This window comes from Vidua macroura, chromosome 15 (genome assembly GCF_024509145.1).
Source record: "Vidua macroura isolate BioBank_ID:100142 chromosome 15, ASM2450914v1, whole genome shotgun sequence".
NCBI classification, from domain to species: domain Eukaryota; kingdom Metazoa; phylum Chordata; class Aves; order Passeriformes; family Viduidae; genus Vidua; species Vidua macroura.
Window position 1 is genome coordinate 17,278,193 of NC_071585.1, and position 22,460 is coordinate 17,300,652.

The window sequence follows — 22,460 nt, forward strand, 5'->3', positions numbered from 1 at the left end:
CTCACACCATGAGTGTGCAACTCCAGCCCAGGCTGCTCCAGCCCTGCTGCCCTCCCAGCAGTCACAGCTGGCACATCCCGAGGACTGCAGCAGCAAGGAGAGGGAGAGCAGAGTGAATCCCCTCTGAGCAGGCACTGCCAGGGTCACAGGGTGCCCGCTGTGCCTCAGGGTGGGCAGCAGGGCTGCTGTGAGCCAGCAGCCGGAGAGGGAGCGATCCCTCCCCGCTCTCTGCATCCTGCTGCCTCCTCACACCCTTCCCTTCGAGGATTGCACAAATTCCCCTGCCGCCAAACACTGCTTTTGTGGAGGATCGTCACTTCCAAGCTCCTGCCAAGAGCCTGATCTGGCCAGGGCGCTTAATTCCAGTTTGTGATAAACATCTGGGCAGGCAGGGCAGGGCCAGCATCCAGCTCCTCACAGTCCTCAGGAAAGTCTTCCATGCCCAAAAGCCCGGCTGTTTATTCCAATTATGTCAGTTGGGCTGATAAAAGTGATTATTTCTCTCTCCCAGCCCTGCTTTCTCATTGATCCCACAGGCAGCTCTTCAAATGTCACTCAGCGAGCAGGGAGAACGTATCCAATTATGGAAAGGGAAAAGATCAGCGTGATGACAAAGCACCAGGGCCAGTGGGCCATGAAACAAATGAGATCCGTCTGGTTGTGACACCCTACAAGCCCAAGGAACCCAGAAGGAGGCATTTTGGGGCTCTCCCCTCCAAAAAAAATTTCAAACTGAACTGTGTTCATAACATCTCTGAGGTTTGGTGTTGTATTTGTTCCAATATGAAGCCTTGAACCTGATGGAAATCTAATAATTACTCAAAAGCACAGGTAAAGTCATGCAAAGCTCAAAAGCCAGTGAGACTTGGGGTGATGGAATTTATTTTTATCTCAGGCAAATTCCTTCCTTTTTTTTTTAGAACCTGTGGTCACTTGTCCAACTCATTGAGGGCCACATCTGTGTTGTCAAAGACAAAAATCATCTCAGGCCCTGGGCCCACCCGAAAAGGTGAGCAAAGATTGCCAAAGAGGAAATCAAGGGAGCAAACCAAGAAACAAAAATCAGCCTTGCCCTCCTTCCTCCAGCACAGCCTCTTGACCTAAGCCCAGGCTGAGATTTCTTTGACCAGGGTACAACAGAGACAAAATATTGAGCTGGAAACGGGGCTGGCTGATCCCTGCACAGATTTACAGAGTCCTGGAGCTGCCTCTGGAGAGGGATTGCCAGAGCCAGGGCTGCCTTGGTAAAAGCCTTGTTGCAAAGCAGAGAACTTGCTTTTGTCTCTCTCAGAGCAGGGGTTTCCCACCACATCCCCAAATCTGCTTCTGCTCCTGCCAGGACCCAGCGCTGCCTGCAAGGCTGAGCCTCTGTGGGATGAACACCCATATGTTTATTAGGAGAGGGGACTCAATTCTTTAGGAATGCTTGGATTTGGTGTCAGAATGCTCAGGAACAGCCCAGCCAACTCACCTGGTCACTGCCTGACAGCTCGAGTGCTTCCTAGAGCTGTCACATCAGCTCTTACCAAAAAAAGGGGAACAGGGAGCTGAGGGTGAGGTGTAGTTCCCACCATTTCTGCTTTTCTCCTGGTTTTTTCTTTCCCACTACTGCATTTCCTCCACATCCTTGCTTTCCCAGGAGCTTTTGGCCGTGTTTTCCCTGCAGGGTGAGCGCTGCTGGCCTGGGGCAGAGGGTGGGAATGGATATTGCACCCAGCTGGGCTCCCCGAGCCCCTGTGGGCCACAGCCCTGCTGGGGTGAGGTCTGTGAAAGCCTCGGTGCCACAGACTGAACCCAGCAGGTCCCAGCTCTGCCTGGGTGTGTGTGTAGGGAGGGATGGCCCCATTTACCTTATTTATCTTACGGGCAGGGGAAGCTCCAGGCAATGAGCTCAGGTCATGAGCTCCTCCCAGGATCCCTGCTTTGCCAGATGTCTGCAGTGGGAGAGGGGTGAATTCTGGATCTTCTGTTCCTTGTCTCTTCATTTTGAAGCCTCTGAAGTGTGTGGATGCAGAGGTGGAGTGTGGGAAGAGCGGGGAAGCTGCGGGTTCAGGGCAAGACAGACACTCATAACTGCCTTTAATCTCGTTTCCTCATTCCAGTACCTCATCTGCCCCTCTGGTTTAAACCAGAAAACTTCCTCCCTTCCCTATAAATATGCCCAGCACGGCCGGGGCATGGCATGGACACCCAGCAGGCTGTGGGGCAGTGGGGCAAAGGCAGCAAAAAGTGGGGAACCTGGCCCTGGCACCCCAGCACTGCAGGAAAAATGAGGCAGAATCATGAAAACGCATCAGAGCCCAAGAGCTGATGAGTTTCACGTAAGATTCACCATTGATAAGTGTTTAATTGCTGAGAAAGGCAGGAGTCTGGCACTGCCTGTGCCATGGGAGGGCCACAGAGCTGCATCCAACCAGGGATCGAGCTGCAGCTGCTGCTGGTGGCATTGGGGTGATCTGGGAGAAAAGAATTCTTTATTTTGTCCCTTTCTGTGGTACAGGGCAGTTTTAGAACCACAGCTTTCAGCTGTCACCTCTGAAAGCAGCCAGGGCCAGCAGAGTGAGATGGGTCTCTGGGAAAGCAGCGCTGCTTCAGAGGGACGGCAGAAATGAAACTCCAGAGGCAGCGTTTCATCTCCTGTCAGCCTAAAAGGAAGTTTTCAGGATTCCTTAGCCCTTATTTAGCCAGTTTGTTTGTTTTGGAGGGGAATGCTTGTCATAGTGTCTGGCTCTGACCACGTGCCTGGCTGCAGCGTGGCCGGCCACAGTGTCCAGTGGTCATTCCCTGCCTGGTCAGTGCTCCCAGGACAGTTCAGGGGTGTCTCTACCCTTGACCAGCGCTGGGATTTCTGTGGCTGCTTCACTTGGATGCGCCCCACAACTGGGGAGCAGCAAGAGCACTGAGCTGGGGACTGGCAGGGATGGGGACCTGGGTGACATCCTGTCGCGAGGTGCCACCAACGACAGCAGGGTGCCAGGGCTTCTCCACTGCCAGGAGCCCCAGAATCCTCGGGATTTTCCTGGCGCTGTGCGTGCTGGTGAGCACACAGGGGGCACGGGTGGGGTGGGGACACCGCCGGGCGGGGAGCGTGGGGACATGGGTGACGCAGGGAGCGCACTGCGGGCAGAAGGCACGGGGACGCGGCAGTGCGTGCAGCGCACCCCGGGGCGGGGGACAGGAGAGCACCGCGGGGAAGGGGAGCGCACACGGAGCGCGGGGAGCCCGCGGTGCGGGGACGCGGCGGGGACGCAGCAGGCGGGGCGGGGACACGCGTGGGGCAGGCGGGGGTGGCCGCGGGGCGCGGGGGGGGCTCGGGGTGCGGTGCCGCTGCCATTGGCTGCGGCGGGCTGATGTCACGGGCTGCTGTCACTTAAAAAGCTCCGCGGCGCCTAACGGGCTGGGACACGGGCTGGGACACGGCCGGGACGGGACGGGAGCGGAGCGGAGCGGTGCCAGGTGCCCCAGCCGAGCGGCCCCGCGCCTGTCCCCGCGCCTGTCCCGCGCCTGTCCCGCACCTGTCCCGTATGCGCGGCTCCCGGAGCGGCGCCGCGGCTGCGGAGCGCTGAGCGGAGCCGAGCCCCCCCCGCCGCCCCGGGGCTGTCGCCGGGCCATGGCCGCGGCGGCGACAGAGCTGCCCGGCGGCAACGCCAGCGCCAACCAGAGCGCCGCCGACCCCACGGTGTCGCGGGACGTGTGGATGGTGGGCATGGGCATCCTGATGTCGGTGATCGTGCTGGCCATCGTCTTCGGGAACGTGCTGGTGATCACGGCCATCGCCCGCTTCCAGCGCCTGCAGACCGTCACCAACTACTTCATCACCTCGCTGGCCTGTGCCGACCTGGTCATGGGGCTGGCCGTGGTGCCCTTCGGCGCCTGCCACATCATCATGGAGATGTGGAAGTTTGGGAACTTCTGGTGCGAGTTCTGGACCTCTTTGGACGTGCTGTGCGTCACGGCCAGCATCGAGACCCTGTGCGTCATCGCCGTGGACCGGTACTTCGCCATCACCTCCCCGTTCAAGTACCAGAGCCTGCTGACCAAGGGCAAGGCGCGCGTGGTCATCCTGGTGGTGTGGGTGGTGTCGGGCCTGACCTCCTTCCTGCCCATCCAGATGCACTGGTACCGGGCAGACCACGAGGACGCCATCCGCTGCTACCAGAACGAGATGTGCTGCGACTTCTTCACCAACCAAGCCTACGCCATCGCCTCCTCCATCATCTCCTTCTACCTGCCCCTCGTCGTCATGGTCTTCGTGTACGCCAGGGTCTTCCAGGTGGCCAAGAAGCAGCTGCAGAAGATAGACAGGAGCGAGGGGAGGTTTCACACCCAGAACAAGGAGCAGGAGCAGAAAGGGGGAGCCGGGCACCGCCGCTCCTCCAAGTTCTTCCTGAAGGAGCACAAGGCCCTCAAAACCCTGGGCATCATCATGGGCACCTTCACGCTGTGCTGGCTGCCCTTCTTCATCGTCAACATCGTGCACGTCATCCAGGACAACATCATTCCCAAGTACCTGTACATCCTCTTGAACTGGCTGGGCTACATCAACTCTGCCTTCAACCCCCTGATCTACTGCCGGAGCCCCGACTTCAGGTACGCCTTCCAGGAGCTGCTGTGCCTGCGCAGGTCCGCGCTGAAGATGTACGCCAACGGCTACTCCAACAGCAACGGCAGGAGCGACTACAACGAGGAGGACAACGGCTACCCCCTGGCCCCGGATAAAACCTGCGACTTGCTCTGCGAGGAGGGCTCCTTCCCTCGCCCCGAGGACTTTTTGCACGGCAAAGGTACTGTGCCCGGCGGGGAGGGTGCTGGGGGCCCGGGCGGGGGGTGCACGGAGGAGCCTTTCCAAGGAAAATCAACTTCCTTTCATAACAACAGCGATGCTTTTTTAGAGAGCGCCTAAAACCTAACAGCTGCAAGAAACCCCAAACTCAAACTCTGCAGAGCGGGGCTGGCTCCTGGCAGGGCAGAGGGGCTCTTGGCAGCCCCCCCTGGTTTGGGGCACGACCCGGGGGTCCCTTAGCAGGGTGGGGGGGTGCCAGGCTGTGCAGAATTCTCGTCCCCCGAGGGACTTTCTGACCGTGGCCGGGACTGAACTGGCTGGGACTGAACTACCTCATGACCTTGCTGGGAGCTGGGAGCGGGGCTGGACCCCCCCTGCCCCGGTGGGACTGCTCCCGGTCCCCTTGTCACACCCCCGCTGGTGGCTGTGGGAGCCCTCCAGGCTAGGAGGGCACCTGGGGCGGGGGTGGCAGGATTGTCCAGCCCGGGGCACTTTGCGGAGATGGCAAAACCCCTGAATTTGATCTGCGACAAACCGGCGGGGAAGGGATGCAGGCAGCGGGGCGGGCTCGGGAGCTGCCGGCACTGGGACAGTTTGATCACCGCCCGGAAACTGCGAATGCTCTGTGGGGTTTTGTTTTGCCGAGTGCTACAGGACTTTCTGCAGGGAAAAAAAAAAAATAAAAATAAACGGAGCGTTTGCCTAGAATGTGAGCCCGTGACTGTGGGACTCAGGAATGTGGCACTGGGAAGTCGGGTGACACGCGGCTGCAATCACAGCCCAGCCAAAGGCTCGTAAAGCGCCCGGTTTGTTTAACTGCAAGGCTCAGATGACAGCGAGCCCGGGGAGGTGGGACGGGAGGAGCTTTGGATTTTCCGTGGCACCTTGGAAGCGCCGCTCCGACCGCGGCACGGCTGCAGGTCGCTTGGTTGGGTGTGGAGAGGGGTTTGTCCCGTGTGCCAGGCTCTGCCAGGTGTCCCCGGGCAGGGTGGACTGCGGGACAGGACAGGACAGGACAGGACAGGACAGGACAGGACAACAGGACAGTCCCTGCCTGGAGGAGAGCAGCGATTTGGGCTGGGGGCGCACCCCGGTGTGACACGCTGGACCCGCGGCCGGGAGGGTGTGCAGTGCGGAGTTCTCTCAGGAATACTCTTTCAGGAATACTCTTTCAGGAATACTCGGGAAAGGGGCAGGAAAAGCTGCCCCCGGGACCTCTCGGGCCGTGGTGCCCCGGGGAATGCTCGGGGGATGCTCGGGCGTGCGGAGCCCCCGCATTTCCACGCGCTCGCCCCGCACCACGGGGGTGTTGGTGTCAGTTTGGGGGTGTGGGGGTCGCTGGGTGCCCAGGAGACCTGGGTGGGTGGCGAGTGGCCAGCCCGGGGCTGAGTCCCGATGCGGCAGGAGGCAGAGCGGCTTTGGGGCAGCGCCGTGCCCCGTCCCGGAGGAGCCGGAGCTGGGACGGGGGTGGAGCGGGGTTTCTGGTTACCGACACCCCCGGCAGTCCCCGTGTGGCCTTGGCTGCTCTGAGGACTCGCCCCGAGCGCTGGTGCCGACAGGGCTGGAGGGGAATCCCCCGGACGGGCAGGGAGCGCGGAGGGTGTCGTTGTGGGGACAAACTGTTCGAGCTCTCAGGGTAAAACGCAGGGCTCCGGGAACTCCTGCTGCTCCTTTTTCCCCAAGTGCTGCTGATCCTGCCTGCGAAGGGCGCTGGGAAGGAGGAGCAGCCCCAGGAGCCCTCTCCTCCCCAAGCTGTGCCTGACTCGGCTCCTCTTGTCACCTCAGCACTGAGCGGGGACAGGGAATAGCGGCCGGGAGCCCTTCCCTGCCCTCTGCCTGCCTGTGCCCTCACCCGCTGCCTCGGGAGGGATGCCAGCAGTGCCCCGGGTGCTCGGTGTGCGCGGCAAAGGAAGGGTGAGGCGACACGGTGACACTTTGTGGCGTGAGAGGCCGCAGGGCAGCCCCTCGGATAAACATTAACAGGGCAGGAGCGCGGCTGGCAGGCAGGAGCTGCTTGCTCCGCCTTGCACAAGCGCTGAGAGCCGGGAGGTGTGGGGTTGGTGTAGGCACACTCGGTGCAGGAGCACACTCGGTGCATGTACACACTCGGTGTAGGTGCACACTCGGTGTAGGAACACACTCGGTGCATGTACACACTCGGTGTAGGAACACGCTCAGTGTAGAAACACAGTGTATAGAACACTACTCAGTGCAGGAACACACTGTGTAGGTGCACACTTGGTGTAGGTGCACACTCAGTGTAGGAGCACACTCGGTGCAGGTACACACTGGTGTAGGAACACGCTCGGTGTAGAAACACGCTCGGTGTAGGAACACAGTGTATAGAACACTACTCAGTGCAGGAACACACTGTGTAGGTGCACACTTGGTGTAGGTGCACACTCGGTGTAGGAACACACTCGGTGCAGGTACACACTCGGTGCAGGTACACACTGGTGTAGGAACACGCTCGGTGTAGGAACACGCTCAGTGTAGGAACACAGTGTAGGAGCACTACTCAGTGTAGGTACACACTCGGTGTAGGAACACAGTGTATAGAACACTACTCAGTGCAGGAACACACTGTGTAGGTGCACACTCAGTGTAGGTACACACTCAGTGTAGATGAACACTCAGTGCAGGTACACCTGCTCGGTGTAGCTGCACACTCAGTGTAGGTGCACACTCGGTGTAGGTGCACACTCGGTGTAGCTGCACACTCATTGTAGGTGCACACTCGGTGCAGGTGCACACTCAGTGCAGGTACACCTGCTCGGTGTAGCTGCACACTCAGTGTAGGTGCACACTCGGTGTAGCTGCACACTCATTGTAGGTGCACACTCAGTGTAGGTGCACACTCAGTGCAGGTAGACCTGCTCGGTGTAGGAGCACACTCAGTGTAAGTGCACACTCGGTGCAGGTACACCTGCTCGGTGTAGGTGCACACTCGGTGTAGGCACTCACTCTGGGGCTGCAATGCAATTTAGCTCCGTGCAGGCTGTGATTATCAAAGAGCATTCATGAGAAATGAGAATTAACCTCTTGATTGCAGAGATCGATATCTCTGCCTTGGTTTATTTCCTGTATTTTGGCTCTTGGCAGTCACTTCTGTTCTGCAGTGGGCAGAATTCTGCTCTGCCCAGGGCACTGTGGCTTTGAGGGTAGCGAGGGCACAGAGGCACGAGGCATCCTGCAGTGATGGGGGGGTCAGGCCAGCCCCCAGCAGGCTCCAGTTCTCACCATTTGGAGGCAGGACCCTCTGGCACAGAGAATTCCCTGTTGTGGTTTGTATTTTCACTTAGATGAATTATTTGCATTCCAGTAGCACTTGCGGATTTGTTGTTCAAATAATTGTTCTCTTTTTTTTTTTTTTTGGCTTCCTCTTCTTACTTCAAATGTTGTGGCTGTGGGTAGCCAAAGCTGAGAGATGAGCAAGTGATTATTTGCAGAACCACTCCAGCACCCAGAGCACGTGGGTGTGGAAGGGACAGGGAATTTTGGGCTGTTTGCACTGGACAAATGACCTCGGTACTGCAAAGCCCAGCTGCACTGCCAGGAAACCTCAAGCTTGCAGTGGAGTCTGGGTGTTGAAGAAGTGATTTCTTTCCTCTAAGGAAACATTACTAAAACTGGTGAAATATAAACTGTGCAGTTCTGGGGGCAGCTGGAATCAAAAGAGAGAAATAGTGGAGGAAAAAAATATTATGGCACCACCAAAGCCAAACCTTTCCATGGTTAGGAAAAAAAAAAAAACAACTTTGCCCTGTTAAAATATTTTGTATTAAAAAGTTTTATAGACACATTAAAAATGGAACATTGAAGTCAGGAGTCGCTGTTTAAATTGGATTTTAGGATTTTACACTGGCAGAGTTGGCTCGGGTTAAACACATCTGATAAAACACACAGTGGTGGCTTCATTTGAGGGAAATCAGTGACAAACATGAAATTCTTCCTGCAGACAGAGCAGGCTGAAGCAAACTCTGTGCTGCTGGCTTGTACCTCGTGCCACTGCCACAGAGGTGGGGACACAGAGGGGACACAACCCCCAGGTGTTGCTGTGCAGCCAGCTGGGGCTTGGCCCTGCACTCACTGCTTTTATCCACTTTGGCCAAACAGATTTTGTTTTTGTTTTTAAAGTCTTGGTGGAGTGAACGTCACAAACACAGCTTGGGTGTTGTTACAAAATCCTGCCCTGGCTGTGGCTCCTGCCTGGGACTGGGGCAGCTGCAGTTTCCACGCCAGGGCTGTCTTTGCTCCGTTCCCCAGGACAGAAAGCTGCTGGCTTACACCAATCCTTTGCCTCTTGGCAGCATCCCTGGGCACCTTTGGCTGTCTGGGCAGCCAGGGCTGGAAATGCTGCTTGCTGTGGCACTGGGGAGATGTGGACGTGAACAGGGAGGAGGGAAAAGGGTCTGGGTGCAGATCCCCACCTGGAAATGTGGCTCCCGTGCCTTTTTAGGACTGGCTGTTCCCAAAGTGCCTCGTATCCCAAACCGTTCAGCAATTCCTGCAGTCCAGCACTGCCCACAGGTGCTTCTTGCACTGTCCTGCGGTGTCAGGGCCGTGCCTGCCCCAGCCTTACCCTGGAACTGGACCCTGTGTTTGGAGTTTTCACAAACAGGACAGGACTGCTGGGGTACGTTCTTTGAGCTTTTATTGCAGCATCAGCCTCATTACGTGGTTGAGACAATGGAAAGATGGTAAAAGCTCACCTATAATGAGCTTACCTTTACTATTTCCCACAGACCCCACCCTGGGGCTCAGGTGAAGGTGAGGCCCCAGCACAGCAGAGAGGGAGGGCAGAGATTTCAGCTCCTAAATGCCCCCAGATGTTTGAAAACGGGCCAGGGATTAGGGGTGTGGACAGGAGAGCCCGCAGAGGGAGCGGATGTGTGAGCAGCACACGGCTCTGCCCCCTCTCTCCCAGCTGCTGGGCTTTGCAGAGCTAATTTCAGGTTTATTTACTGCAAGGGCCGTGTTTGTGCCCCCCCAGGAGGGCATTGCCAGGCAGCCTCCATTACCTCCCAGCACCTCTTGCCCTTCTGGTGTAGAATCACAGACCCTTTTAGGCTGGAAAAGGCCTTGAAGGTCGAGTCCAGGGTTCTGCCCTCCAGCGAGCCAACATTCCCCTCCAATTTATGAACTGAATGAGGATGTACTCAATCCCCTCATCCAGATCATTGATGAAGATATTAAACGAGACTGGCCCCAAAACTGAGCCCTGGTGACCGAGCACCAGCTGGATTTATTCCATTCCCCACTCTCTGGGCTTTTAACCCCGTCAGGTTTATCCCAGTGAAGAATGGACCCATCCAAGTTAAAGGAATTCAGTTTCTCCAGCAGAATGCTGTGGGAAACGGTGTCAAAGCTTAATTCAAGTCCAGGCAGGCATCACCCAGAGCCTTTTCCTCACCCATGGAGTGGTCATCCTCTCACAGGAGGTCAGGTCCCTCTTTTCCAGCTCAGGGGGTACCTGGAGGACAGCTGGTTTTACTGTCAAAGACTGAGACCAGGAAGGCATTGGGTACCTCAGCCTCTCCCTCATCCTTTGTGTCTCCCCAGTAAAGGATAGAGATTCTCCTTAGCTGTCCTTCTCTTGCTGATGTATTTAGAGGGGCATTTTTAATTGTCATTTCTGGCAGCAGCCGGATCAAATTCTAGCTGGGCTTTGGTCCCTCTAACTTTTCTCCCTGCATCTCCCTGCAGCCTTGTTGTCCTGAATTTCCTGCCCCCATCTCCCTGCAGCCTTGTTGTCCTGAATTTCCTGCCCCTTTCCCAAAGGTCCTAGACTCTCCTTTTTATCCTGAATTCCAGACAAAACTGTCCTGCCAGCCTTGTTTTCTCCCCTGCTGGCTCATGCAGCACACGGGCACAGCCTGCTCCTGCACCTTTAATTCCATCTCCTGCTGCCAGGAGTCTCGAACCCCACAGATTGAGGCAAGGGCTTTGTCCCTCCCTTTGCCAGCCCTCTGCCTCCCGGTGTTTATTTTCCCTGGGTGATGAATTTTCCCAAGGAGATGGGTTTATGAGCACGTTCGTTCCTCTGGCAGGAGGGAGCATGGCCTGCCTTGCCCGTTCCCTTCTCTGCTCTCTGTCAAAGTGCTCAAAAGCAGCAGGGGAGCTGAGGTTTCCTCACCAGGAGGTGTCCCTGGGCTGTGGGGATGGGAGGGGGACTTGGGGAAGGTGCTGCTTGTTCTTGTCACAGCCTTCCCCCCGTGCTGCCCTCCCCAGCCCTGGGCAGCCCCTTGGCTGGCCCCATTGTTTGGTAACTCCTGCAACGGGAACAGGACCCAGAGTGGTTCTGCAGGTTCAGGGGAGCACAGAGGGGACAGGCAGTGCCACTCCAGGCTCCCTGAGGTCCGTGTTCTGCAGGGTGAGGGTTCCTCTCACCGCTGTTTTCACACTTTGCTTGCTTTCTCTGCTCCGTGGCCACTTTGGCATCTCCTCCCTGTGCAAAAAAACCTCTTCCAGTGTGAAAGCTTGGCTCTCTCTGAGACTTCAGCCCAGCAGCCCCAGCATTTCTCCCCCTTGTTCTACTTTTATTGGAGCTCTTCTGAAAGCAAACACCAGCACTAATCTCTCGTGCTGGGGGCAGAGAGAGCATTTTGCAATGAGCACACAGCCCGGGCTGTGAGGGTGCTGGCACTTGGCTACACCCTCACATCAACACGATTCTGTGGGGCACCAGCTGCACCCACAGCAAGCTGGAGATGGTTTTTGTCATATTCCAGAGAGGGGCAGGAATATTCCAGCAGCACTGGCTCCTGGGAGATGCTGTTCCCACAGCAGACCCTGTGGAACGACCCCTCCCCGTCGTACCCTGGTGTTTGCCTGGCACAGACAAAGCCCAGCCAGCTCCCTTGGGGTTTTAGGGACACAGCCCAGCTCTAGACAGAGCTGGAAGTGGAGTGTGCACAGCTTGGAAGGAGATTCTCTCTCCTGGAGTGTTGTAAGAGCAGGACACAACCCCCATCCCCCTGGATCTGGCAGCTGGAATTGCTGTGTGTAAAGGTGCTGAATCAAGCACAGTATTTAAAGGGGCGCTGAGATTTTTTAAACTTTCTCCATCATGAAAAAAAAAAAAAAAAAAAAAGTGGATTTGCTGCTTCTCCATGCATGCAATTTCAGTTTTCCCATTTTCCCTATGGCAAGAGCATCCAGCTGTATTTCTGTGCAATATTTCCAGTGCTAGGGAGAGTGGATTGGGAAATATTCCCTTGTTTCCTGTCCTTGGTAAGGTCATTTTTGCACAAGTGCACATACAGATACATGTCTGTGTGTCTATATTTATTATCTATGTCCAGCAATACGTAGAGCTGTACCTAAACAAGGAAATGTAAAGGGTTTGCTGTGCCAGCTGAGTGCAGAGATGAAGATCTCTATGTTCAAAACTCCGAGTATTTATTGCAGGTCCTATTGACTGACGTGTTTAAATAAAGAGGATTTATGGTATTTATGCTGTAGTCAAGTGTTCTTGCTTAAAGCCATTTCTCCAATATTTCCCAACATTTCCCCAGTGAACCCTTCAGGGCTCATTAAAGAAAACCAACACCTCAAGGAGCAGGGAGGAAACACAGTGTGGACAAAAACTTCCTTAATTTATCCAGTGCTTTGAGCCCTGGCAGTGGGGAGGGGGTTGTGGGTGCTCGGCACTCTCTGGTTTTCCCCTCTCCCATCAGGATCTGCAGACAGGGGTTTAAAAACCCACCTGCTTCTCTGTTTGGACTGGCAACAGTGGGGCACTCCCAGCAGCTGGGAGGGTTTAATCCTCCCCTGGGGCTGGGAGGGAGCTGCAGCCTCCCCAGCTGTGGGGGTTTGGGGCTGGGGGAAGGTGATGAGGTGACTTGTCCTGCAGGAACGGGGTGGCAGCAGCCCCGTGTGGGGCACTTCTGTCTGCCCCAGGTTGCTTCACCTTGGAAAAGCTCATGGAGGTGTTTCCTTGGAGAGGTGCCAACCCCCTTGGCCTGTCCTCTGGTGTCCTGATGTCCCTCCTGCTTCAGGTGGGGGTGAGGAAAGAACAGGAGTGATGCAAAGCAGGATGCCAGCCCAGAATGTTGCAACGACAAGGATTTTGTGTCCTTTGTGTCTTGGCAGCAGAGGACACCGTGCCCGGCACATTTTGAGGCTTCTCCTTTCCAGAAACAACAGCAGGGAATGTTGTAGCTCGGACAGGGAGAGATTGCACCAGGCACTTCCTGCCAAATTATAATAATTTGTGCTTTCAAGGGATAGAGAGCCCCAGCCATGGCTGGAAGAAAAAATCAGTCAGACCTTCAACATCTGTGGGGGAGCAGCAGCTGCCACCCGCCTTTCCCTGTTCCTGTTGAAACAGGACATTCCTGACAGGGAATATTTCACCTGGAAATGGTGGTTGGGCTTAAGAGGTGCTCAGAGCCAGTCCTTACATCCCCTGAGGATGCCAGCAGCCCCTCCTGGCTCTGATCCTCCAGGAATGCCAAAGGAAAGGCCTTAGGGAGCCACGGTGGCCACTGGCAGAGCCTGGGGGCTCAGTTGCACAGCAAGGGGATCTCCCTGCCCTAAAATCAGTCCCCCAGAGGCTCAGGGAGGTTCAGGCTCCGCAGCCTCAGCCCAGGCCTGAGAAATGCATAAACAGCAAATGGCCTCAGGGGAGGCCCTGCCAAGTCCTTTTTCCCCTCGTGTAAATATTTTTTCCTCTTAAGTGTATGTGAGTGTGAAAAACCTCTCCTTAATCTTTTTTTTTTTTTTTTTCTTCCTGGCTGAAGGAAATGCTTGTTCATCCCTGGGTGGGAACAGCCTCATCTTGATATTTTGTAGCTGAAGCAAGAGCCACACTGCTGAAAACATTTCTTATCACCCCCAAAGCCATACTGGAATCAGATTAAAGTTACTTGTCAGGACAGGACCTCCTTGGTGCCAGTTGGATGGATGTCCCATGGGACAGCAAATTGTGAGGCAGCCTTGAAGAAGACTTCAGAAGCAGTGCAAAATATCCCTGGGGTTACAGGATTCCAAAGCCTGAAAGTCCCACCCTGTTGTATAGGACACGTGAGTGGAAATGTGTGGCTTTTTTTTTTCTGAGAAAAACTGAGACCTAAATAAGTTTCTTGCCATCTGGCCTTGAAATCAAATGTCTCAGTGGGAGCTGTGTGTGCTTTCCGATGGTGGTCGCGAGAGGAAGTGTGTCTGCATGCAGCAGAGCTGGTGGCAGCCCCAAAATATCTGTGGGGGAGCAGGGTGGGGGAACTGGGGGTCAGTTCACTGGGGAATCCGTTCTCACTGCTCAGAGGTTTCCTCCCTCTCCATTCCCCTCACCTGCGTGGGGAAGGCTGGGATCAGGCTGTCACCCCTCTGTTCCAGCCCTCCGAGCTGAGCTCTGCCTCAGGAGAACAGGAGTTGTTGCTGATGGTGCATTTTGAGAGGAAAAGGGTCAGCAGCACGGCCAGCCCTGTGCGAGAGAGCGATGCTGAGCTAAGCCTGAACCAGCCAGGCCTGGGGGAGGCCTCAGCAGAACCCAAATCCTGCTCTGAGGCTCTGCCTTGACACCAGAGGGGCTCGTGACCTCTAAAGAGAGCCAAGCCAGGCTCACGAGCTGGGGTTCAGAGGCACCAACAGCTTTACAGACAGAAAATCCCTTTGGCACGGCACCGAGGCCAAGGGGAGCTCGGAGGGCAGGGAAAAGGGAAGGCACAAGCACAGAGAGGAGGTTTGGATGGATGATGGATGGATGATGGATGATGGATGGATGATGGATGGATGGATGGATGGATGGATGGATGGATGGATGGATGGATGATGGATGGATGATGGATGGATGGATGGATGATGGATGGATGGATGGATGGATGATGGATGGATGGATGATGGATGGATGGATGGATGGATGGATGATGGATGGATGGATGGATGATGGATGGATGGATGGATGGATGGATGGATGAGGGATGATGGATGGATGGATGGATGATGGATGGATGATGGATGGATGGATGGATGATGGATGGATGATGGATGGATGATGGATGGATGGATGGATGATGGATGGATGGATGGATGATGGATGGATGGATGGATGGATGGATGGATGAGGGATGATGGATGGATGGATGATGGATGGATGAGGGATGGATGGATGGATGATGGATGGATGGATGGATGGATGGATGATGGATGGATGGATGGATGGATGATGGATGGATGGATCGATGGATGGATGGATGATGGATGGATGGATGGATGATGGATGGATGGATGATGGATGGATGGATGATGGATGGATGGATGATGGATGGATGGATGGATGGATGGATGAGGGATGATGGATGGATGAGGGATGATGGATGGATGGATGGATGGATGATGGATGGATGGATGGATGGATGATGGATGGATGATGGATGGATGGATGATGGATGGATTGATGGATGATGGATGGATGATGGATGGATGGATGATGGATGGATGGATGATGGATGGAGGGATGGATGGATGATGGATGGATGGATCGATGGATGGATGGATGATGGATGGATGGATGGATGATGGATGGATGGATGATGGATGATGGATGGATGGATGATGGATGGATTGATGGATGATGGATGGATGATGGATGGATGGATGATGGATGGATGGATGATGGATGGAGGGATGGATGGATGATGGATGGATGGATGGATGATGGATGGATGGATGATGCATGGATGGATGGATGGATGGATGGATGGATGATGGATGGAGGGATGGATGGATGGATATATGGATGGACAGGCTTTTCCCCTGCAGCCCAGCCCCTCCTGCTGACATTTGCCAGGCTGGAAGGGACAGTGGCATCTCCCTGGTGCACACAGGAGGGGGTGACACAGCCTGGCAGGGATGGGGACAGGGGCAGGGACAGGGACAGGGACAGGGACAGGGACACGGACAGGGACAGGGACAGGGACAGGGACAGGGACAGGGACAGGGACAGGCTGCTCCAGCCCTTTCCAAGGTGAGAAGGGAGGGGAGCATGCTATTCCCAAAAGGAAAGGTCACTGTGCAGAGCTGGGGGTGAGGAGCAGCAGGGCTGGGACGATGATTTCCAGGCAGGACTTGGGGGTGTTGGCCAGGAGAGGCAGAAATGGTGGCCAGGAGGGACAGCAATGGTGGCCAGGAGAGTCAGATTTATTTGAGGATGGGGCAAAAGGGTTTTTGGTTTGAAGGGAAGCATGGGGCTCTGCAGGAGCGCAGGATGAACAATTCCTGCCAGCCTGGAGTGCCCCCCTGGACCTCAGAGGGACCCAGGGTGGGCTGCTGGCATTGCAGCTGCTCAGGTTTGGTCTCAGGCTGGGCTGGCTCCAACTCTCTGGTTTCCAAAGCTGTGCCAAAGGCTGCAGGCTGGGATTTCAGTTTGTCACAGCTACGTGGCCCAGCTTTGGGAATTTTCCTTTCTATATGATTTACAAATCAATAAACTCAGAGTGGATTCAGGGGTGTTTTCTTTCTCTGCCCAAGAATTCCCTTCAGCACTCAAAACTTGGGAGGGGAAAGATAATGATAAAACTGGACAGCTCTTTTAGGACAGGTTTGGACAATTGCAGGTGTCTAAGGAGGCTCCCATCAGCTCTGCCATGAAAGTCACAAATCCAGCACAGACTGGTGATGGGAAGAGAAGGAATCTATGGAGAATTGTTAAATGGAAAGACGGAGGCAACCAAATAAGAGAGACAAAGTACAATGTGGCCCAGGGAGAGTGTAAAAAGATGGAGAACCAATTAAAGGTGAGAAATCAGTCCTAGGAGGGAAAATGACTCAAGCACCAGCAGGAAACTCAAGAGGCTGGATCCTGGATCCCCTGGAAAGGGAGGGAGAAGGAAGGAAGGAATGGATTGCAGAAGAGGAAGCAGGGCTGGGAAAAGCTGTGAGAGCAGGGTCTGCATTTCAGGGCAGGGTCTGTGTTTAAGACAGGGTCTGTGTTTAAGGACAGGATCTGTGTTTCAGGGCAGGGTCTGTGTTTCAGGGCAGGATCTGTGTTTCTGTTCAGGATCTGTGTTTCCATTCAGGATCTGTGTTTCTATTCAGGATCTGTGTTTCTGTGCAGGATCTGTGTTTCAGGGCAGGATCTGTGTTTCTGTGCAGGATCTGTGTTTCAGGGCAGGATCTGTGTTTCAGGGCAGGGTCTGTGTTTCAGGGCAGGATCTGCATTTCAGGGCAGGATCTGTGTTTCTGTGCAGGATCTGTGTTTCAGGGCAGGATCTGCATTTCAGGGCAGTGTCTGTGTTTCAGGGCAGGATCTGTGTTTCAGGGCAGGGTCTGTGTTTCTGTGCAGGATCTGTGTTTCTGTTCAGGATCTGTGTCTCAGGGCAGGATCTGTGTTTCTGTTCAGGATCTGTGTTTCTGTGCAGGATCTGTGTTTCTGTTCAGGATCTGTGTTTCAGGGCAGGATCTGTGTTTCAGGGCAGGGTCTGTGTTTCTGTTCAGGGTCAGTGTTTCAGGGCAGGGTCTGTGTTTCAGGGCAGGATCTGTGTTTCTGTGCAGGATCTGTGTTTCAGGGCAGGGTCTGTGTTTCAGGGCAGGCAGTCTGGCTGGTGCCTCTGCCCTCCCACGTTGGCCATTCCCCATCTGCTCCCGGAGTTTGTGGAGATGATGGTTGCCTCCGGAATGAGCAGTAGCTTTGCTTCCTTCTCGGAGCTGCCCTGCTGCCTGCCAGGGCATGGCTGGGAGGGCGTGGAGCAGGCGTTCCTGTCATTCTGGAGCCGGGGATGCCTTTGGAGTGAGTGTGTGACAGGTATGGAGACAAACCAGGACAGCCGCCCTGTCCCCTGCCTGGCCTCGGTGACAAGGAGGTGGGAATGGGGAATCACAGAACCACTGAGGTGGGGAAAGACTTCTCAGAGAATCCAGCTCAACCTTTGAGCACTTTTCCAGCCAGAAATGGGGTTTTCCCAGCTGAAGGGTTGTGGGGAGGGGTTGGGTACCTGGGTTGTCGCTCTCAGGAGTTTTGCTGGTCTTAATTTGCTCTTTATTTGTCATCCTGAGGTTTCCACAATGCCAGCCAGGAGCTGTGGTTTGTTTGGAAAGGACAGGGCAGCGTTGTCACCTCTGCTGGTGTGTCCATCACGCAGTTTTCCCCAGGGCTGTGGCCGTGCTATTTCCAGCACCCCTGGGAACACGAGCTGTCACTGCCACTTTGCTGAGGTGGCTGATCCATGGGCAGCCCCAGAGGGTGAGTGGAGGGACCCACAGCTCACTGTGCCCCAGGGAATTCCAGATTTCCCAGGGGAAGGTGGCAACCCACGGGATGGGCAGGGCCCAGGCTGTAAACCATGATCCAAATGTCCATTTTTCAATGGGACACTTCTGAAAAGAGATCCTTTGTTAATAATGGAATAGGTTTTTTCTTCCCCTGAAAAAAAGACCACCTTGATTAGGCATTGCAGAATTCAGATGATTTGCAAAATGCATTGTTAAATTTTTCATTTGTTCTATTCATTACCCAGCCCACAAATTTTTGCAAGCAAAATTAAGTTTTAGAGAAAAAGCCATGCAAAGCGAGGAACCTTTGAGTGCCATAACTAACAGGAGCCCTTGGAGCATGGGGATGTCTGTCCAGTGTCCGTGTCCAGCCCTGAAAAGCAGCTGCCCGGGCTGTGCCCAGGCAGAGATTGTGCTGATGCTGACACACACGGGGCTTGGAAAGGCCAAAATGCCCCTCCAGGCTCTGTGTGTAACTCCTCAAGACCTCAGCCCCGCCTGAGGCTTTGGCACGAGGGGCTTGTGGAGTGGCAGGAAGAGAGAAATGCAGCGTGAAGGCGTCACCCTGCTCCGTGGTGACAAACAGCAGGGCCCAGATTAGAAACGAGTCTGTGCCCTGGTGACTCACAGCCCAGCCCAGCCCGGTGCCACCTGCCACTGCCACCTGCCAGGACCTGCCACTGCCACCTGCCAGGACCTGCCACTGCCCCCTGCCAGGACCTGCCACTGCCACCTGCCAGGACCTGCCACTGCCCCCTGCCAGGACCTGCTGCTGCCACCCTGCCAGGACCTGCCACTGCCACCTGCCAGGACCTGCCACTGCCACCCTGCCAGGACCTGCCACTGCCCCCTGCCAGGATTTGCCACTGCCCTGACAGGATCTGCCACTGCCCTGCCAGGACCTGCCACTGCTGCCTGCCAGGACTGGCCACTGGCACCTGCCAGGACCTGCCACTGCCACCTGCCAGGATTTGCCACTGCCCTGCCAGGACCTGCCACTGCTGCCTGCTAGGATTTGCCACTGCCCTGCCAGGACCTGCCACTGGCACCTGCCAGGATCTGCCACGGCTGCCTGCCAGGACCTGCCAGTGCCCTGCCAGGACCTGCCACTGGCACCTGCCAGGACCTGCCACTGCCCTGCCAGGACCTGCTGCTGCAGCTGGGGGAGAAGCAGCTCCCCAGGCACCGCTCAGCGGGAGCGGGAGCCCCAGCCCGGCGCAGCTGCACCTCGGGGTGAAACCCTTCTCCTGCTGTGCCTCTTCCGAGGGTGGCCGTGGGACAACGAGATCTTCCAGGTCACAGAGGGGATGAGAGCCCCAAAATCCTCCACTCCGAACGTGCAGCCCTTGCCTGGCAGCAGTAGAAAGCAATTTTATGTTGTATTTTTTTAGGATGAAACCCTTCTCCTCCTTTGCCACTTTCGAGGGTGGCTGTGGGACAATGAGATCTTCCAGATCACGGAGGGGATGAGACTCAGAGTTGGACCCCCAAAATCCTTCACTGCAAACGTGCAACCCACGCCTGGCAGCAGTAGAAAGGCATTTCATGTTGTATTTTTAAGATGAAACCCTTCTCCTCCTTTGCCACTTTCGAGGGTGGCTGTGGGACAACTCCCCATATTCCAGGTCACAGAGGGGATGAGACTCTGAGCTGGACCCCCAAAATCCTCCACTCCGAACGTGCAGCCCTTGCCTGGCAGTAGTAGAAAACCATTTTATGGTGTATTTTTTTAGGATGAAACACTTCTCCTCCTTTGCCACTCTTGAGGGTGGCTGTGGGACAACGAGATCTTCCAGGTCACAGAGGGGATGAGACTCAGAGCTGGACACCCAAATCCTTCACTCCAAACGTGCAACCCACGCCTGGCAGCAGTAGAAAGCCATTTCATGTTGTATTTTTTTAGTCTTGAGTAATCCTAACCTAAAAGCGACTGCAGCCCCTGCCGGCTTGTTCCATTAACCTTAAATACCTGCTGAATTCTCTTCCCCCCGCCGCTGATGAAACGAGGCTGTGTTTGCAGCAGCTTTCTTCCTTCCCCTCCCCTCCGGGGTGATTCATCCGAGGCTGCCTCATTTCTCGGGCGAGTGCAGAAGGCGATGGCATCGATGCAAATGGGGCCGGACGAGTCGCAGGCTGATAATGGCAATTTGTGTACAAATGCTAATTCTAGGAGCAGCCAAGCCAGGCCCGCGCTGGGGCTTTGCTCGAGGAAATAAATCCCCTGCGGGTTTAGCCAGGAGCTCCAATTCCTTTTGGTTACAATTAATAAGAGAAACTTATTAATTCCTGAAGGGATTCTCTGCTCTAGTGCAGAGCCAGGGGTGGTTTATCCTGCTCGGAAGTGGCCTGGAAGTTTTTCAGGCTGTGTCTTTGCAGAAGGAGGGGGTGTCCCCTTTTTCCCTGGATAAAAGAGTCCGGGACAAGCCAGAGGGACATCACCTCCTAAATCTGTGTCCCCTGCCCTGCCAAGCCAGAGGGACATCACCTCCTAAATCTGTGTCTCCTGCCCTGCCCCGCTTCTCCCCACAGGAATCCTCACCCCCATCCACGGCTCCTTCAAAGGAAGGCGATGGGGATAACGAGCACTTTGTTGTTAATAACAGAGACAATGTCGAGATGAGCTGCTGAGGGATTAAAGGGTTGCTGGACTGGTTTTGGAGGTGAGAATAATGGAGCTGAATAAATGTGCGGAGCTGGATAGATCCCACCCGCTCCTCCTTTCATCTTCCTTACATGGAATTCGTTAAAGTTTGGCTTCCAGTAATTTGTGGGAAGCTCAGTTATCATTCCCACAGCCCTCTTACTGATTTCTGGGCACAGAAACCACTGTGTCATTGCACAGCACAGGGGTTTTTTGGCCCTTTTTAGGATCACTTTATGTGATCCCGAGCCCTGCTCTGTCCTCCTGCCTTTGCAGTGAGCCCTGGAATCACAGGCCCAGGTGTGGAGGAACCAGACAAAGTCACCCAGCTCTGTAAAAAGCTGGGGTCCTTCAGATTTCAGTGCTATCATAACTATGAAGCTGATTTAAAATAAAACATGCCCGAAAATCTCCCGTGTCAGGCCCTCAGAGGGCTGCAGATGAGCTTCTTGAACACTCCTCCCATTCCTGCACAAGTCTTGGGACCACCCATTTTGAAATGAGGTTTCAGGTGACAGCTGGGCTTCTCAACCTTCCTGAACAGGAGGGAAATTACAGTAAATAAGCGACCAAAATGAAAACCTTGTGTCCCCTTAGCATCCTGCCCCTGCATTTCTGCACATTCCTGCACTTTTCCTTCTGCCAGGAGCGTCTGTCTCGTTTCCAGCCCCTCTCTGGGGGTCAAGGCTGGGCTTGCTCTTGTGGTGTGAGCTGGGATTTGCCCTGGGAAGGGTGGACAAGACAACCCCAACCTCCAGAAGCGCTGCTGCTGGCAGGGGCACGGAGGAAGGGCCACATCCATCAAGCGCAGCAGGTCACCGTGACTGAAACCATGAGATCACCAACCAGCCGAGCTCCACCCCGCGGGGGAAATCTTTTTATATCTCCCTGGCAGATGCCAACCATTTGCTGAGTCCCTGCAGAAGGGGCTTGCCAGGGAGCAGAGCAGGAGAGCCGGGCGGGCTGAGCCGCCCTGGTGCCGTCACCAGTGGGAGCTGGGCTCTGGGAAAACAGGCTGTGTTTGCCCAGGTGTGATGGGCAAACAGCCCTGGGTGCCTGGCCCAGCCTGGCTGCGGGCTGTTGTGTCTGCCTGTGATACCATCAGCACCCTGCTGCCAGCCCTGCTGGGCTTTGCTGAACCAAAGCTTGGTGTGAACCCAGCCGTGCCGGAGCCTTTTCCACGCAGGTTTAGCCCTGGGAGTGTTCACCAGGCCTTGGCACAACTCCTGTGCTCCTCCCTTTGATGTGGGTGAGAAGGATAGGGGGAAAAAAAAAAAAAAATCGGGATTTACTCTCAGCCAGTAGCTGCTGCTGCTGAGTGAGCGATTGCCCGAGGTGATTTTGGGAGTGAGGCTGAAGCTCTGGAGCTGCTTTGGAAACAGTCACTGGGGATGTGTTGTACAAGAGGCCAGCTGGGGCTCTGTCCCCCTCCCTGCCCCGTGTAACTCTGCATTGCTGACCTGCTCGTCACTGATTTAATGGGATGGAAGATCCATGGAACTCCCCAGGAGCAGCATCCTCCAAAATCCGAGTGCAGGAGTTGCCACTCACACTCCTCCGGGCTGCCATAAATGTGTTTGCTCTGGGGTTACTTCTGTGGGAGGTGAGAAACAGGGGCGGTTTGAATCCATGAAGTTCTGTCAGGAGGGGATGGGGAGGAGAGCTGATGGATGCTCCACCCTGGGCAGAGAATTTCTGAGGGGCAGAACACGCTGCTCAGTCTTCAAAAGAAGATTTTCTTCTTGTCCTCAGGTGGGAGACAGCAGCATGAGCAGATGGAGAGGATATCCCTGGTTTTTGTGGCAGGAAGCAAACCCCTGGCTG

At 55.2% G+C, this 22,460-nt stretch overlaps 1 protein-coding gene across 1 annotated transcript in view; it reads left to right on the top strand.

The window, feature by feature from the left end:
* The first annotated feature begins 3,390 nt into the window (after positions 1 to 3,390).
* Positions 3,391 to 22,460, top strand: part of ADRB2 (adrenoceptor beta 2) — a 29,038-nt gene continuing 9,968 nt past the window's right edge. The window contains exon 1 of the mRNA XM_053991397.1: positions 3,391 to 4,784. Coding sequence (XP_053847372.1) covers positions 3,611 to 4,784 — 1,174 coding nt within the window. The 5' untranslated portion in view covers positions 3,391 to 3,610. The remainder of the gene's footprint in view (positions 4,785 to 22,460) is intronic.